At 34.8% G+C, this 17,262-nt stretch overlaps 1 protein-coding gene across 1 annotated transcript; it reads right to left on the reverse strand.

The window, feature by feature from the left end:
* Window positions 1-797: 797 nt before the first annotated feature.
* On the reverse strand, window positions 798-1,728 carry LOC102543139 (olfactory receptor 5K1-like). Its single transcript, XM_015242521.3, is given in 2 exon segments — window positions 798-1,082; window positions 1,084-1,728. Coding segments are annotated over 2 exon segments (930 nt in total).
* Window positions 1,729-17,262: the final 15,534 nt, after the last annotated feature.

The following is a 17,262-nucleotide window of genomic DNA, read 5'->3' on the forward strand; positions in this document are numbered from 1 at the left end:
TTTGGCAAACTGTTTCTAAAGTTTATGTGGAAAGGCACAAGACTTGAATAGCCAACAAAACAATGAATAAGAAGAATAAAGTTGGAGGACTCAAACTACATGATTTCAAGACTAATTACAGAACTACAGAAATCAAGACAGCATGGTATTTCTGAAAGAATAGACACAGAGGTGAAAGAAAGAATGAAGAGCCCAGAATAAAGCCACACAAATGTATTTGATCTTTGACAAAGGAGCAAAGGCAATTCAATAAAGAATGGACTTTCAAAAAATATGTCCTGGAACAAATTTGTGTCCATATGCAAAAAACCTAGACATAGACCTTACACATTTTGCAGAAAATAACCAAAATAGGTTACAGATCTAAATGTAAAACTCAAAACTATCAACCTAAAAGAAAACATGGGAGAATGTTTAGGTTGGCTAATTGGGAAAAATTTTAATGTGAACTTCATATTGATTATTGTTAAATTTCTTGGTGATGATAATGACACTAAGACTGAATCAAATGTTACTAGTGTAACTAAATATACCCTGACACAATGTGACCTCAAGAGTAATTATTTAGTTCACCCTTGATAGACCTAGTAGCTTAGATTTTAGAATGAATTTTACATTTTAGCAGAATCTCTCCTTTCCGGACTTGTTTATTTGACTCATACACCATTATGTTTTAGTAATTTAATATTTTATACACATAGTGGCCATTTTCCACTTTCTCAGTATTCCTTGATTTTGAAAAATTTTAATCAAATTAAAATCAGTTGATTACAAGGCTTGACATTTGTTTCAGAGTCTTATAACTTCTTCCTAATTTTTTTCATAACATTTATTACTTCCTTATTCCTTAGGCTATAAATAAAAGGGTTCAATAAAGGAATCACTAGAGTATAAAAAATAGCAACGGGTATATCTTTATCATTTTCATTAACTGAATTTGGTCGAATGTACATGAAGAGAAGCGAACCATAGAATATTGAGACAGAGAGAAAGTGAGATGTACAAGTAGATAAGGCTTTCCCTTTTCCCTCTTTGGATTTCATTTTGAAAATTGTGAAAAGGATGAAAAGGTAAGAAATTATTTCTGTAGTAAGTAATAGAGAAGGTTTGAACAGATCCTGAAAAGATAAATATCATCAATTCATTGATATAAGGATCAACACAGGAGAGTCTGTATAATGGAAGAACATCACAAAAAAAGTGATTGATTTGATGAGACCCACAGAACCTTAACCTAAATAGAAGGCCTATGTGAATTATGGAGTGCAGGTTTCCAGCTATGTAGGCCCCTGTGGTCATCTGAATGCAGAGTTTCTTTGACATCATGGTGTGGTACTGCAGTGGGTTACATATGGCCACAAAACGATCATAGGCCATTGATGCCAGGAGAAAGCAATCTGCAGTTTCAGCAAGACAGAGAAAGTAAAATTGTGCCATGCATTCATAGAGAGAAATCATTCTGTTCTTGGAAAAGAAGTTCTCTAACATCTTGGGAGTAATGGCACAGGAACAGCAGGAATCCATCAGAGCAAGGTTACCGAGAAAGATATACATTGGTGTGTGAAGACGACTTTCCATAAATATCAATGTGACCAGGCCAAGATTCCCCAACATGGTGATCAGATAGATGGTAAGGAACACCAGAAACAGAAGAGTCTTCAGCTCTGGGTGATCTGTGAATCCTGTGAGGATAAACTCTGTTGTCAAGGAGTAGTTATCCTCTGTCATCTCTGTCTTGTCTGTTGAGATAGGAATTATGGAGACATAAGGTTCTAATTTAGAATGTAGTTAACTTTTCCTTTAAAATTTCCTTTTTAAATAACAAGGGAGATTGTTATCAAGCTTCTTCTACTACTCTCTCTGATACAGGCACACAGACTTCTAGGGGACATTCGTTATAACATAAGGGCTTCTATGACTTCAAGTCTGAAACTGAATTCCCAAGACTGTTTTGATAATTACAGGGAGGATGCTTGCAGTGGAAAAGGTTTGTTTTTATGAATTTATATAAATATATTTGACATATTTGTGAATAAATTTAGGATACTTAGGTTTATTTCAGTTGCCCACATAATTTCAGTGTCAATTTTTATTTTAAAGATCCTTAAAATGAACTTAAAGTCAACTTTTCATACATATAAACTTTTTCATTGAACAATAAGTTCTCATATACTTTCCCAGTTGAGTGACTATTTAAAAATAGCATACAATAGATATGTTAAATTTATATCAAGACTTGTTTGAAGATTACTAAGGATTAATGAAAGGGCTATTCAGTTTTAAGGAGAGTAAACTTAGAAAGCTAAGTAATTGAATATTTGATCATGACCTCTTTATCCTTATTGTCATACCCATTTCTATAAACACTGACTCTGTTCACATCATTATTCCTGTTGATTTCTTGCCCATATATGTGAATTCTTTCCTCCTTTATCTAAAGCATTGCATAATAATGCTACTTAATGAAATTAAATGTATGCCTCTGATTACACTGATTTCCACTTTCTAGACTCTCATCTTATATACCCAACACAATCTACCATGACTTATGTCTAATCTACATTGCATTTTTTTTCATACATGGACACAATTTCCTTATTGTACATTAGGCATTTTGAGCTTAGCTATAACTTATAACAGCTGTACATGCTCTGGAGAAAAAGCAGTATTGATTCCAGTCTTACCTTCCCCCCAGTGACCTGGGATGGATGAGCTTGTTTACAGGGTCATACCAATGACTGTTAATGACTTCTTTGGTGGTCCCACCAGTGATCCTTAGTGACCTCTTCTGCAAACTGAGTCTTTTAATTTTGAATAAGAGTCTGCAAAGATAATTATTCAAAACTCATCATTAAAAATTTAAGGATTAGTATCCAAATATGTAAGGAACACATACAACTCAGTAATAAAAGTACAAAACATTCAGATTAAAAAATGGGCTAAGGAACTAAAAGGACATTTTCCCAAAAGACCTCCAAATGGCCAACAGACACATGAAAAGATGTTCAACATCCCTAATCATTAGGGAAATGCAAATCAAAACCGTGAGATATCACCTCACATGTGTCAGAATGCCTATCCTCAAGAAGGTAAGAGATAAATATTGCCAAGAATGTGATGAATAGAGAATGTGAAGGAAATACTGTTGGTGGGAATGTAAATTGGTTTAGCCACTATGGATACCAGTACGAAGTTTTCTCAAATAACTAAAAATAGTACTAACATATGATCCTGCAAGGTCCACTTCTGCAATACTCAAAGGAAATGAAAACAGATTATCAATGAGATATATGCACTCCTGTATATTTATAGCAGCATTATTTACAATAGCTAAGATATAGAAACACCTCAGTGCCTGTCAAAGGATGAATGGATAAAAAGGAATGGACATTCAGCCTTCAGAAAGGATATCCTAACATTTGCAACAACATGGATTAACCTTGAGGACATTATGCTAAGAGAGATGTCAGAGAAAGACAAATACTGTAAGATAAGATACGACTTACATGTACATCTGAAAAAGCCAAACTCATTAAAATATAATAAAATAGTGGTTACCAGGGGCTGGGTGGTAGGGAAGTAAGAGAGAGACTGTTTAAGGGTACAAACCTGCAACAGGTAGGTAAATAAGTCTTGAAGACCTAATACACACAAAGTAAATATAAACAACAATATTTTATTATAATCATTATAACTGGTAAGAAACTACCAGTTTTAATTGTTCCCACCACAAAAAAGAAGTGACAATTAAATGATGTGATAGAATGCCAACTCATGCTACAATGGCAATCCTATTACTTTATACAAATGTATAACATCAACATGTTATATATCTTAAACTTACACAGTGTTATATGTCAAATATATTTCAATAATATATGTATATTTTAATACAAAATTTAATTATCTTTCTTTTATCTGAGTTGTCTCATCTACTATTTTTATGTTTCTAAGAAAATTATGTGAGTTTCTGAAGTATTTCACAGTAGATTAAAAGCTAATAAAAGTAAACTTACCATTATACCTTAGTTTTCTAACACTTAGAAAAAGAGAAAATCCTTTAAATCTTAATAAAAATTTTTGTGTACAAATTCCATTTTGCTTTAAATGGCTGTCTTCTACCATTATTTAGTAATCCATAGGAATATTGACTGATGTGTCTAATCATATGAATTCTATGTATAAAATGAGTTTATTTTTCCATAATCACATATTAAAATAAAGATATTGGTTGAAAATTTTATTTGTTTAAAATATTAAATATTAGCCCATTAATTATTCAGCTATGCTTAGAAAAAAATTCACTGTTAAGTTTCTGAATTATTTAACAGATTTACTTTATATTCTTACCTGTATATTTTGATGTTCTACCTCAATCAGAAAAGGTCAATGTGAATTGAATTTTCAGTCTTATCCTAGTTTCTCCATAGCCTTCAGTTTTGGGAAGAGCTAGAAAGATAACTGAGTAGTTGAAATCTAACAACAGCAAACAATGCTTAAAACTTCATATAAATAAGTATTAATGAATATTTATATTAAGAGTAAAAATAGATTAGGATACTTCCCTTACCTAGATTTGTAACACCTCATGTTTGCTTTGTTGTGTTAGATCTCATAGAATTTCAGATATAAACCTTGGTCTCTAAAGCATTTGGGATTAAAAGAATTTTTGAAAACATGGACAAATAGGTCAGAATCAATAACTCTGTTCCTCTCAATGCAAAGTTAAAAATCACTGTTAAGTCCTAAGGGATTTTCCTGCACTGACATCACTATATTTCTGTGTGGGGATTTAGTCACCAACACACATAAGGATGCCCCATGAGACAGGTTAAAGCAAACTACCTTCACTAAGGTCATTTGATGATCACCTGCTGGTTATTATGTAACTGACCTCATTTTTAATTCTGTTAATTATTCTACATAAATGTAAAATGAGCAGGAAAGAGTTTCATGTTGACTTGAACTTTTACTGAAGGAGTTAATATGGCTTATGAAAGATGATTAGAATTTTGAGAGGAGACTGAAAGTTGTGATAGGTTGAGCCAGGGTCAGCAAATTCACTTGTGAGTTGATTTATCCTAATGTCTTACAAAAACCTCACTGTAAACTCTAGTATTATTATATAGTCTGGCATATGAATTACTAAGATGGTTCTTCTTTCTTTTTAAGTTTACTTAGCTGTCTTTATCTTTCTTACCTTGCCTTTTCCCCCTTCATTCACTAATCACTCTTTAATGCACTACATATTTGTTAGTACATCTGTAATAGGTTACTCCTTCCCTAATTCCACCCACCCCCCATCATTATATAGACTTAAAAGGAAAAGGGTTTCTCTGTTATGTTCATTCCTGTATTTACAACACCTTGATAGTATGTGACACTTTGTAGTACTCAGCTAGTATTTCAGATGAGTGAAAAAATTATACTCTCCTGCTCGAGAATTTGAAATGATATTTGATTAGTTTTCAAACAAATCAGTTTTCTTTATTTTGGTATTCCAGATGCGCTGTAGTCTCTCTGTATCTTAACTATGAACTTGCTTTCTTCCTCTCAACACAGGACACTTGGCCATGTTTATTCCTTCATTGTTCCTGTGTGTACCTGCTTCATTCATTTACTTATAAAGTTTCCTTCAACTTTAAAAACACCTTCTTCAACTTCTCTTTTCATTCTTCCCCTACTCATTCTTATCTCGAATCAGACCTGCATGAATATATCCCTAGGTCCTTTAAATTAAATTGATTTTCCTTTTCCTAATCTACTTGATAATTACCTGATATTATACTGCATTTGCCACTTTATCATGTTTGACTTGTTATTTGTTGATTGTAAAAGTATTGCTAATCATCCTTAAGTGACCAGTCATGTCATCTATATTTTGGGTTTCTGACAACAAACTGAGCTAGATCCCCAGGACACACTGTATTGATACTTAAAATCAAATACTTACATTATAAAGGATATTGGAAGAGATGATGAGTATAATGGGAACAGGATAAGAAGTTCTTTGATTTTAGAAATGGCTCCTGACAAGAGGCTCATAATCGAGTGGGGAGAAAGACACTTACATTGCTAACTAGCAGGTAATTCAAGCTGTGATAGTAAAAAGAGTAAAATTCTATTTAAAAATATGGTGAATGATGTGAATGAAGACCCAGAAGGAAAAAGAAAGATTTTTCATTGGAAGTGTCATTTCAGATAAACTTTGCAGGATAAGTAGGATTATAATAAGCAATACACATGAGGAAAAGAAGCCTAATGGAAGCATGTAATAAAAGCCTGGAAGGTTGAAAGAGTAAGACCTAATTAAAATATGGATCTTAAACTGGGGTGGCTGAAGCTTACTCATATGTGATATAGGAGATACTTATAGGTAGTATAAGGAAAATGGGAAAATAGATTGGAAATAGTTCTACTTGGTTCTTTCCCATTTATTTTTTCTGCCCCTATCAGTTCACTAAACCTTCTTTCTCAGTGAGATCACAACCATCTCTAAATGCCACCTTCAAAAAACATCTAATTCTCTTCCTAACCAAGCCGTGGTGTTGGGTATAGAAATTCTTCACCTCTGGTTCTGTGATAACACTCACTGCTGCTGTCTTCCTGAGTGTTAGATCTTTGTCTTTTTTTCCTCACTTTTCCTTTAATGATGCGTATGTTCCCCTTGGTTCTATACTTGACCTTATTCTTTAATTCTAGAGTTTCCCCCAGATTATCTCATCTAATTATGTATCTCCACTATATTCCATCCTTTGGTGGCATGACTAGAGGAGAGTTCCAAGCTATTTTTGGTGTATATTCATATCACTAAATTCATTGGGAGTATATTTTAGATATATACATTTTTATCTATGAATAGGTAAATGTACCACTGTGCTAAGATATTATGTATGTTATAAAATAAGAAAGATAACTTAAAAAGAATAAGAATTAAAGAAATGGTATTAAAAGTTTAATTTTTATATTAATGCTATAAAAACAATGTTGTTCCCACTAACACTTATTAATTAAATAATCATAATCTTACATTCAGAGAATAAAATGTAACATTCTGTGGTGTATTAATAAAATCTTAGGGCTGTGATACAGCAATTTAAGATCTTGTTTGAATTTATTTCCAAATATATCTTAATGTCTGACACAGTTGAAAAGATCCTACACACAGATAAATCTGTCCAAATGGAAAAGATTGCAACTTTTAATAGCATCCCAAAACAGGAGAGGGCTTTTTAGCAGATCATGTTGTGGGGTAAATAGCCTCGATGGGCCAAATGACTCAACAGGCCAATGTTACTAGAGGTATCTGAGGTAGGAAGAGATGGGAATGGAAAGCTTATGGAAAACTCTGATAGGAGAATTGCTTATGGTTTTGGAGCAAGGCTTTGTTCTCTGCAGCAGAGAATTATGAACTACTCAAAAAAAAATAACTGCCTAGTATGCTATGAACCCTGATAAAGAGTTCTTGACTTTGAAACATCAAATGACCAAGAGGCCAGAACTGACTACATGAACTGGACTGTATCAGACTAAAAAGTATAAGGTTGAGCAGACCCAAGACCAATTCTTTGGAAGATGAAGAAGCCACATTTCAGAATCAGGCATGAGCAGGGTGAGAGAATAGAGTAAGCTACTCAAGTGGGTTACCCAGACCTCCTTGTCATCAACTATCATTGCTCTGGTATTTTTCCCTCAGCTCACATGTCTGGCCTTAAAAGGCCAAGTTGGCTCTTGGACAGTTAACTTGGTATGTTGATGCAAACCAAAATGTATTGCTGTTGAGCTATAGCTCCACCCAGGGTGACCTTGAAAGGCACCAATAAGGGAAAATTCTCCTTTAGACAGTGGAATGATCATCCATTGTCATTGTATAGACAGAGAAGTGGTCCAAGCTAAGAATATATAGATTCAAAGTAGAGGTGAATGATTTGAATATTGGTCAGTGGCCTGAGAGGAGAAAGATGAGAAGATCAGGGACCAGGATACCCGAGGAAGAGACTTATGAATGGATCTCCTGGAGTAAATATGAAGTGTGGAGATCCTCATATTCATGTAAATGTCCAGCAGAGAGCATCTACCATGGAAGGGCTACTAAACAACCAAGTAGAGGTAATGACTCAGCCAATTGAGATCATCTTACTTTGTTCATCTGCCACCTCATAGCTGGATTATGGACACTTGAAAACTGGCTATATGACTAGTATGGAGCCATCCATGTATCTCATGGCATAGGCTCCAAATTTTCCAGGCTGATCTAGCAACTGTCCCTGCCAAGTGTTCAAATTGTCCAACAGAGACCACTGCAGTGTCCCCAGTTTGGCAACACCCCTCCAGGAGATCAGTCAGAGTGGCAAGAGTGCTGCTCTGAACCTTTTCCACTCTAAAGTGGGAAGAAGTTCATCTTGAATAGAATCAGCATAACCCCAGTAAGTTTTTATCTTTCCTATGTGCAAAGCCTCAGGAAGCACCACTGAGGCTGATAGACTGTTGCATAAAATTGCATTGGATCAAGAAATCTAGTCTGCAGTAAGGATGGTGTGGTATTGGTTAGTGGCTGGTCATTTGGTTCTATTCTATTATATTCACTCAGAAGTTACTGGTTTAGTAACTGATGTATGAAATGGCCTAATGAAAATATAATTGAGGTATTAGGACTGCAGTACTCCAGGGTGCAGGATCAACCAGGAAGAGTGGCCATTATTTGTTGCCATGTTTTCAGTAAATGAATACCAAAAAGTGTCCACAAACTCTTGGGGAATTTGGACTCTATGTCCCTATATCCGTGGATTATATGGGTACATATGTGTTGGTTCTCAGAGTGAAAATGCTCTGAACAGGGAATGTAGAAAGGGGCCCATTATACGTAAAGCTACAACTGCCATTCAGTCTCTTTGGGCTTCTTGTCCCAAGATTCTACCAGGAAAGGGAAGGATCACAAGCTTTTTGGGGTAATTAACCCAGGTTATCAGGAGGAGGTAGAGCTATTATGATGCAATTGGAGAAGGAAAAAATATGTTTGGCATTCAGCTGATTCATAGGCATATGTTGTTACTCTCTTACTCAGATTTGACAATAAGTAGACAAATACTACAGCAATATCCTGAAATCGTTCAGGCATCCAGGCTCACACCCCCCAGGGATCTGATTCTGGATCATCCCACTATGTTAGTCACCTGGACCAGCAGAGGTTAAATGAATCAAGTGGAGGGAGAAGGTGAGTATTAGTGTAGCCTTGAGACTAGTTGCGACAGTGGGAACTACAGGTGACCCATTAATCTTCATCTTATAAGATTTTCTAGGAAAAGAGAAAGACCCAAATCATGGTGAGGCTTTCCCTGGAACTTGTTATAGTAAATAACTGAGCAATATAAGAGGTGGTTGCTAATAGGCCTGTGGTTCACAATCCAGATCTCACCTTAATTGCCGAGTTATAAGAATGCTAGTAGGTGACAGCTCTCAACTAAGTTCCTTTCCAGGAAATGTCTTTAGCTGAAGAGAACTCACTTTTGAAGGTTATATAACCTTTCTAGAGTGAAGCCTGCATCCAGTTACTATTCATAGAGGCACAAATTCCAGTCTTCTGCCTTAATGCATGAAAACTATGACGAGACATTCCAGCTTCACACGTGACTGGGTAAAGTCTTTTTATGACTACATTCAACTGACTCTTCTGCCCAGTTTAATTCCTTCACCCTCTCAGTATGTATGAAGCTGAGGGCCTTCCTCAACAAACTTCTTTGATGCAAATCTCCGTCTTGAGTCATTTTCTTGGGTACCTCAACTTAAACAAGTTTCTACATAAATGAAAGAGTATCACAAGTTTGGAAGACACATCTGCATCTATCCACCATAGATAAACCATCTATTAAAGAAATAGTGTTTTCCTGTACCTACCTATTAGTCCCAAACTAATAACTTTAAACTATAGCATCCCCTCACCGCCCCTTGAATAGAATCATTTATCCTTGCTGACCCAGAATGAAGTAGACATTAGAAATAGAATACAAAATACAAAATGATAGGCTTCATCAGAATGAAACTTATATAAGAACAAATTAGAAAATATGAACAGAAATATTTAATTTGATGAAAATTCTTTCCAGAATAAACAACCATAGACAGAGAACTCTTACACGATACCTCAGTCTGAACTTACTATCTTTAAATAGCATTTGCATATATGGAAAAACATCTTTTATCAAAAATTCATAAATCAAAATGAGAGCTGGACAAAAAGAAAATGTATAAGATGAAAACTATGGGTACAAAAGAAATTGTATTGGATTAAAAGACGTAGTCACATTAGAAATAAATATTAAATTATGAGATTCTGAAGATGTAGGAGATTCTATTATCTGTATGTGTCATTGAAGAGAGGAAAGGAAATATGAAGAGAATGAAAGTGAAACAAAGGAGTAAAAAGAATTAGAGGAGGAGATCAAGATAGTGATAGTGGAGTGGGACTCTGAGCTCATCTCCTCCCATGAAGACATTAAAAATACATCTACACGTGGAACAATTTCATTGAACACAAACTTGGGACAGGTAGAAATACTCTTATACTACCAAGACTAAAGAAAAATTAACAGAGTTGAGTAGAAAATGAGGAGACGTGATCATGTCAGGGTTTGTGACCCTGGAAGGGGACAGAGAAGTGAAGGCAGTTTCATGGACTCAGAGATCCTGCCTGAGGAGTGACATTTTCTAACCACATATTGGAACCCCAGGCCTGTAGTTCAATACCAGGAAGACAAGTTCTTTTAGCCTGTTCGAAAATCAGTAAGACTAAGAAAAGGGCTGTAAGAAACCAAGATTCCACTCATGAAGACTCTGCACATGACAGTCACAAGACAGATATAGCAGATTGAAAATGACCTGCTACCTCCCCAGGACATGCACTGGCAAACACCAAGCACCCACTCTGGTCCCCTTAGGCCTGGTGCAGCTTCCTGCTAGGTTGAAGACTGCCATTGCTGAGAAGAATGCACAGTTGTGGTTGACATAACCAGCTTGGGTAGGGCACTGCATCAACATGGGTCAAGGATGGCCATTACTGGCATCATGGAGGTGGCATATCAGGAGCAGTTTGTGATGGTGTTCTAGGACTGGCCCAACACATGCCCTGGCCCATGCTGAATGCTGGCTCTATCCTGTTTGTCCAGTGCTGCTCCACTCTGAGGGGAAGGTGTTGATTCTGAGAGTATGAAGAGTGCACACTTAGAGGAAATGGAACCAACTCAGAACTGACCTTTAGGACTTTCCCCTAGAACTACATTACCTGCTCTTCTCCACTCCCTCATAAGGAGCTATCAGCTACTGAGCATAAGAGAAGCCCCAGCTCACACATGGCTTTGGCTTTGGTGCCTCAGTCTTCAGTCCTCCTTCCAGCAGTGATATTTGCCAGCACACCCTCGGGGAAGACGTGATCCATGCCCACTTCAAATCAGGCTCACATAGGCTGCATAGGGATGATCCCACAGAAGGACACCTCTTCAAGACTGGGATAGGTAATGGTCCCACCTAATTACATAGAGACAGAGTAAATTAAGCAAAATTAGAAGAGGAATTTGTTTCAAATGATAGAACAAGAAAACTGAAAAACAACTAATGAAACAAAGATAAATAATTTACCAGATAAAGAGCTCAAAGCATTAGTAATAAGTGCTAACTGAACTATGGAAAAGAATAGAGAGTGAGAATTTTAACAAGGAACTATAAAATATAAAAAAGACCCAGTCAGAGCTTAAAATACAGTAAATGAAATGAAAACCAAACTAAAAGAAATTAATAGCAGATGAGGTGATAAAGAAGAATGCACAAACAATCCAGAAGATGTAAGAATGGACATAACCCAATCAGAATAGCAAAGAGAATAATCAATTTTAAAATGACAGTTTGTGGACCTTTGGGACAAATCAAGTGTACCAACAATCACATTATAGGGATCCTAGAAGAAGAGAGAAAGAAAGGTGTCAAAAATGTATTTGATTGATGAAATTATGGCTGAGAGCTTCCTGAACCTGAAGAAGGAAACAGATATCCAGGTACAGGGAGCACAGGGAGTCCCAAACAGGATGAACTCGGAGACCCACAGCAAGACACATTATAATTTAAATGCCAAAATTAAAAATAGAGAATCCTGAAGGCAGCAAGAGAAAATCAAAGAGTCACAACAAAGGAACACCCATAAGTCTATCAGCTAATTTTTCTGCAGAAACTTTGCAGGTCAGGAGGAAATGGCATGATACGTTTAAAGTGCTGAAAGGAAAAACCTACAACTTAGGATACTCTACCCAGCAAGATTAACATTTAGAATTGAAGGATAGATAAAGAAATTCTGACACAAGCAAACACAAAAAGTATTCATCAATACTAAATGGATCCTAACAGAAAATGGGAAAGGGTTTTCCCTAAATGGAAGAGGAATGAATAAAGCAAGAAGAATTTATAGGAAAAGAGAAATCCCAATAGTGGAGACAATTATATAGTGAAAGCTAGGATCAACCACTTAAATGAGCTAGGATGAAGAGTTAAGGGCAAAAATTACAAAATTATAACTACAACAAGCAGAAATAGACATGAGGATGTAAAATATGATATCCAAAACACAAAATGTGGGGAAGTGGAGAAAAAAGTAGATCTTTTAGATTGGGGTTTGAATTTAAATGGCTATCATTTTTAAACAAGTAGATATATAGGTTAACATATATGAGTCCCATGGTAACCACTAATCAAAACCTACAATAAATACATAAAACTAGAGAAAAATGAGTACAAGTATACCACTAAAGAAAATTATCAAACCACAAGAGAAGAAACTAAAGGAAGGAAAAAAGAGCAGAGAACCAGAAAACAAATAATGAAATGAGAATAAGCACATATCAGTATTCACTTTAAATGTAAATGGAATAAATTCTCCAGTCAAAAGACACAGGGTGGCTGATTAGATTAAAAAAACCTAAAACAACAACAGAATCCTTGAATACACTTTGTTCAAGAGGCTCACTTCAGGGCTAAATATATACACAGACTGAAAAAGAGAGATAGAAAAAGATATTTCATACAAACAGAAATGCCAAGAAAGCTGGGGATAGCAATACTTATTTTAGACAAAATAGACTTTAAAAAAAAGTCAATGACAAAAGAAAAATGCATTATACAGGGAGTAAGGGATCAATACAAGAAGAGGATATTACACTTGTTAACATATATGCATCCAATACAGGACCACCTAAATATATATGGCAAATTCTAACAGACAAAAAGGGAAAAATTGACAATAATGCAATAATAGTAGTGGGCTTTATCATCCAACTTACATTTGATTCAGGCTGTCAACCAATAAGGCAACTGTGGTTATAAATTACACAATAGTCCACTTAGACTTAATAGATATCTATGGGGCATAATATCCCCAACAACAGAATACACATTGTTTTCAAGTGCACATGGAATATTCTCTAGGATCAGACACACAGTAGGCCATAAAATAAGTCTCAAGAAATCTGAGAGGACAGAAATTATAACAAGCTTTCTTTCCAACCGTAATGATATGAATCTAGAAATCAATTACAGGAAGAAAAATGAGAAAAACACAAAATACATGGAGACTGAAAAACATGCTGCTAAGAAAACAATGCACCAATCAAGAAATCAAAAAGGAAATTTTTTAAAACCTAGGAAAAAATTAAATAAAAACACAACTTTCCAAGATCTCTAGCACACAGTGAAAGAATTTCTAAGATGGAAATTTGTAATAATACAGGCCTACCTCAAGAAACAAGAAAAATTTCAAGAAAACAACCTCAAATACTGAAAATCTAAAGCAATTAGAAGGAGGGAAAACAGAGCCCAAAGTCAGCAGATGGAGGCACATAATGAAGATCAGACAGGAAATAAATAAAATAGGGATCAAAAAAGCCCAATAAAAACCAAAGAAACCAAGAGCCGTTTTCTTGAAAAAGCACAAAATTGGTCAAACTTTAGCTAGGCTGACAGAAAAAAAAGAGAGAGCATACCCAAATAAGCAAAATAAGAAATGAAAGTGGAGAAATTAAAGCAAATATCACAGAAATACAATAAAATCATAAGAAAGTGTTAAGAATAGTTATATGCTAACAAATTGGACAACTTAGAAGATATAAATAAATTTCTAGAAGCAAACAATCTACCAAGACTCAATGAAGAAGAAATAGACAGTCTAAACAGATAGATCAATAGAAGTGAAATTGAACTTGTAATTAAAAAAAAAAAAGCTCCAAGCAAACAAAAGTCCAGAATTGGAGGGCTTCACAGAGGAATTCTACCAAACATATATAAAGAAGAGGTAATACTTACTCTTCTCAAACTATTCCAGAAATTTTAAGTGGAGGGAGTACTCCCAAATTCATTCTATGAGGTCACCATTTCCCTGATATCAAAACCAGACAAAGACCCTACAGAGAAGGAAAATTACAGACCAATATGTCCTGTGAATATAGATGCAAAAATCTGCAAAATATTAGCAAACCAAATTCAACAATATATGAAAAGGATCATATACTATGAAAAAGTGGGATTTATGAGGGATGCAAGGATGGTATCTGTAAATCAATTTGATACCTCATGTTAAGAAAATGAAGGATAAAAATTACATGATAATCTCAATAGATGCAGAAGAAATCATTTGACAAAATTCAACATCCATTTGTGATAAAAACTCATCAAAGTTAGCATAGAAAGAACATACCTCAACATCATAAAGGCCATATATGACAAACCCACAGATAATATCATACTCATTGGTGTAAAGCTGAAAGCCTTTCCTTCAAATTTAGGAAAAAGGCAAAGAATGCCCACTCTCACCACTTCTAGTTAACATAGTATTGGAAGTCCTAGCCACAGCAATCAGAGAAGAAAAAAGAAATAAAAGGCATCCGGATAGGAAAGGAAGAAGTAAAACTGTCACTATTTGCAGATGACATGATACTATATGGAAAAAAAAAGTCTTCACCAAAAATCTATTAAAACTAGTAAATGAATTCAGCAATGTTGGAGGATACAAGTTTAATGTATAGAAACTGGATGCTTTTCTAACACTAATAACAAACTATCAGAGAAAGTAAAAAAAAAATCTTATTTAAAATCACATCAAAAATAATAAACATAATCAAGGATGTCAAAGATCTATACTCTAAAAACTATTAAACATTGTTGAAAGAAATTGTAGATGATTCAGACAAGTGGAATGATATCCTGTGTTCATGGATAGGAAGAATTAACATTGTTAAAGTGGCCATACTACCCAAAGCAAACTACAGATTTAATCTCTATTAAAATACTGATGAGATATTTCAAAGTAATAAGACATATAGTCGTAAAATGTGTTGGAACTGAAAAGACCCTGAATAGCCAAAGCAATCTTAAGAAAAGAGAACAAAATTGGAAGTATCAAACTCCCTGACTTCAGACTACACTATAAAGCTACAGTACTCAAGAGAGTGTGGTCTGGCACAAAAATAGACACATAGATCAATGGATCTATGAACAAAATAAATTAGAGCCCAAAATAAACCCACACATTTATGGTAAAATAATCTATGGAAAACAAGGCAAGAATACACAGGATATAAATAGTCTTTTCAGATAGTGGTGCTGGGAAAACTGGAAAGCTACATATATAAGCAATTAGAACATTTTTTCACACCATATACAAAAATAAACTGAAAATGGATTAAAGGCTTAAATGTAAGACTGAAAACCATAAAACTTCTGGAAGATAACACAGGAAGAATGCTCTTGTACGTAGATCATAGCAATATATTTTTGGGTCTGTCTTCTCAGGCAAAGGAAACAAAAGAAAAAATAAACACATGGTACCTAATTAAACTTAAAGGCTTTTACATAGCAAAGCAGTCAACAAAACAAAAGACAATTTACTGAGTGAAAGAATATATTTGCGAGTGATATGCTGGTAAAAAGTTGATATGCAGAATATATAAATAGCTCATAAAACTCAACAACAACAGCAACAGCAAAACAACATGGTTAAAAAATGGGCAAAATATATGAATGGACAGTTTTTCAAAGATGGTGTACAAATGGCCAGGAAACACTAGAAAAGATGCTCAGTATCACTAATTATCAGGAAATGCAGTTCAAAACCACAATGAGATATCACCTACACCTGTCAGAATGCTGTCATCAAAAAGTCTACAAATAATAAATGTTGGTAAGGATGTGGAGAAAAGGGAAGCTTTGTACATTATTGGTGTGAATGTAAATTGGTGTAGCTGCTATGGAAAACAGTATGTAGAGTCCTCAAAAAACTAAAAATAGAACTACCATATGATCGAGCAATTCAACTTCTGGGTATGTATCTGAGAAAAACACAAATACTAATTAGAAAAGCTCTGTGCACTTCAATGTTCATAGCAGCATTATTTACAGTAGCCAGGATACGGAAGCCTCTTAAGTGCCCATCCACAGATGAATGGTTAAAAGGGTGTGACGTGTGTGTGTGTTTGTGTGTGTGTGTATGTGTATGTGTGTGTGTATATATATACATACATACAATGGAGTATTACTCAGCTACAAAGGGGAATGAAATTCTGCCTTTTGCAACATGGATGGACCTAGAGGGTATTATACTTAGTGATATAAGCCAGACAGAGAAAGAGAGATACTGTAGTTACCACTTATATGTGGAATTTAATAAATAAACACATGGATATAACAAAACAGAAACAGATTCACAGATGCAGAGATCAAACTGTGGTTACCAGTGGGAAGATGTAAGTGGATAAAGATTAAGAGATACAAACTACTGTATATAAAAGAGGTAAGCTTCAAGGATACATTGTACAGCACAGGGATATTTTATAACAACTTTAAATGGTGCATAATCTAAAAAGTATTTAATATGTTGTACCATGAAACTAATATAATACTGTAAATAAAATATAATTAAAAAGTAAAAAAGAGTCTGATTGTATGGAAAATTAGCAAGGTGATACATCTCACACAAAAGCAAATAATAAAGCATATACCTAATAATTAAAAGAAATGATGCATTAGAAATAATGTTTAAAATTATGATCCAAGAAAAATTTGGAGAATAACTGACTTTAATATACATTTTAAAACATACTGGTGATAATTGTTCCAGAAAATGAAACTCTAAGATATGTCCTAGTAAATGTAAAAGTCATAGTCTTCAGGGTGGGTGTAGCTCAGTGCTAGAGCACATGCTTAGCATGGAAGAGGTCCTGGATTCAATTCCCA

The sequence above is a fragment of the Vicugna pacos genome, chromosome 1, assembly GCF_048564905.1.
Source record: "Vicugna pacos chromosome 1, VicPac4, whole genome shotgun sequence".
In the NCBI taxonomy this organism is placed as follows: Eukaryota; Metazoa; Chordata; class Mammalia; order Artiodactyla; family Camelidae; genus Vicugna; species Vicugna pacos.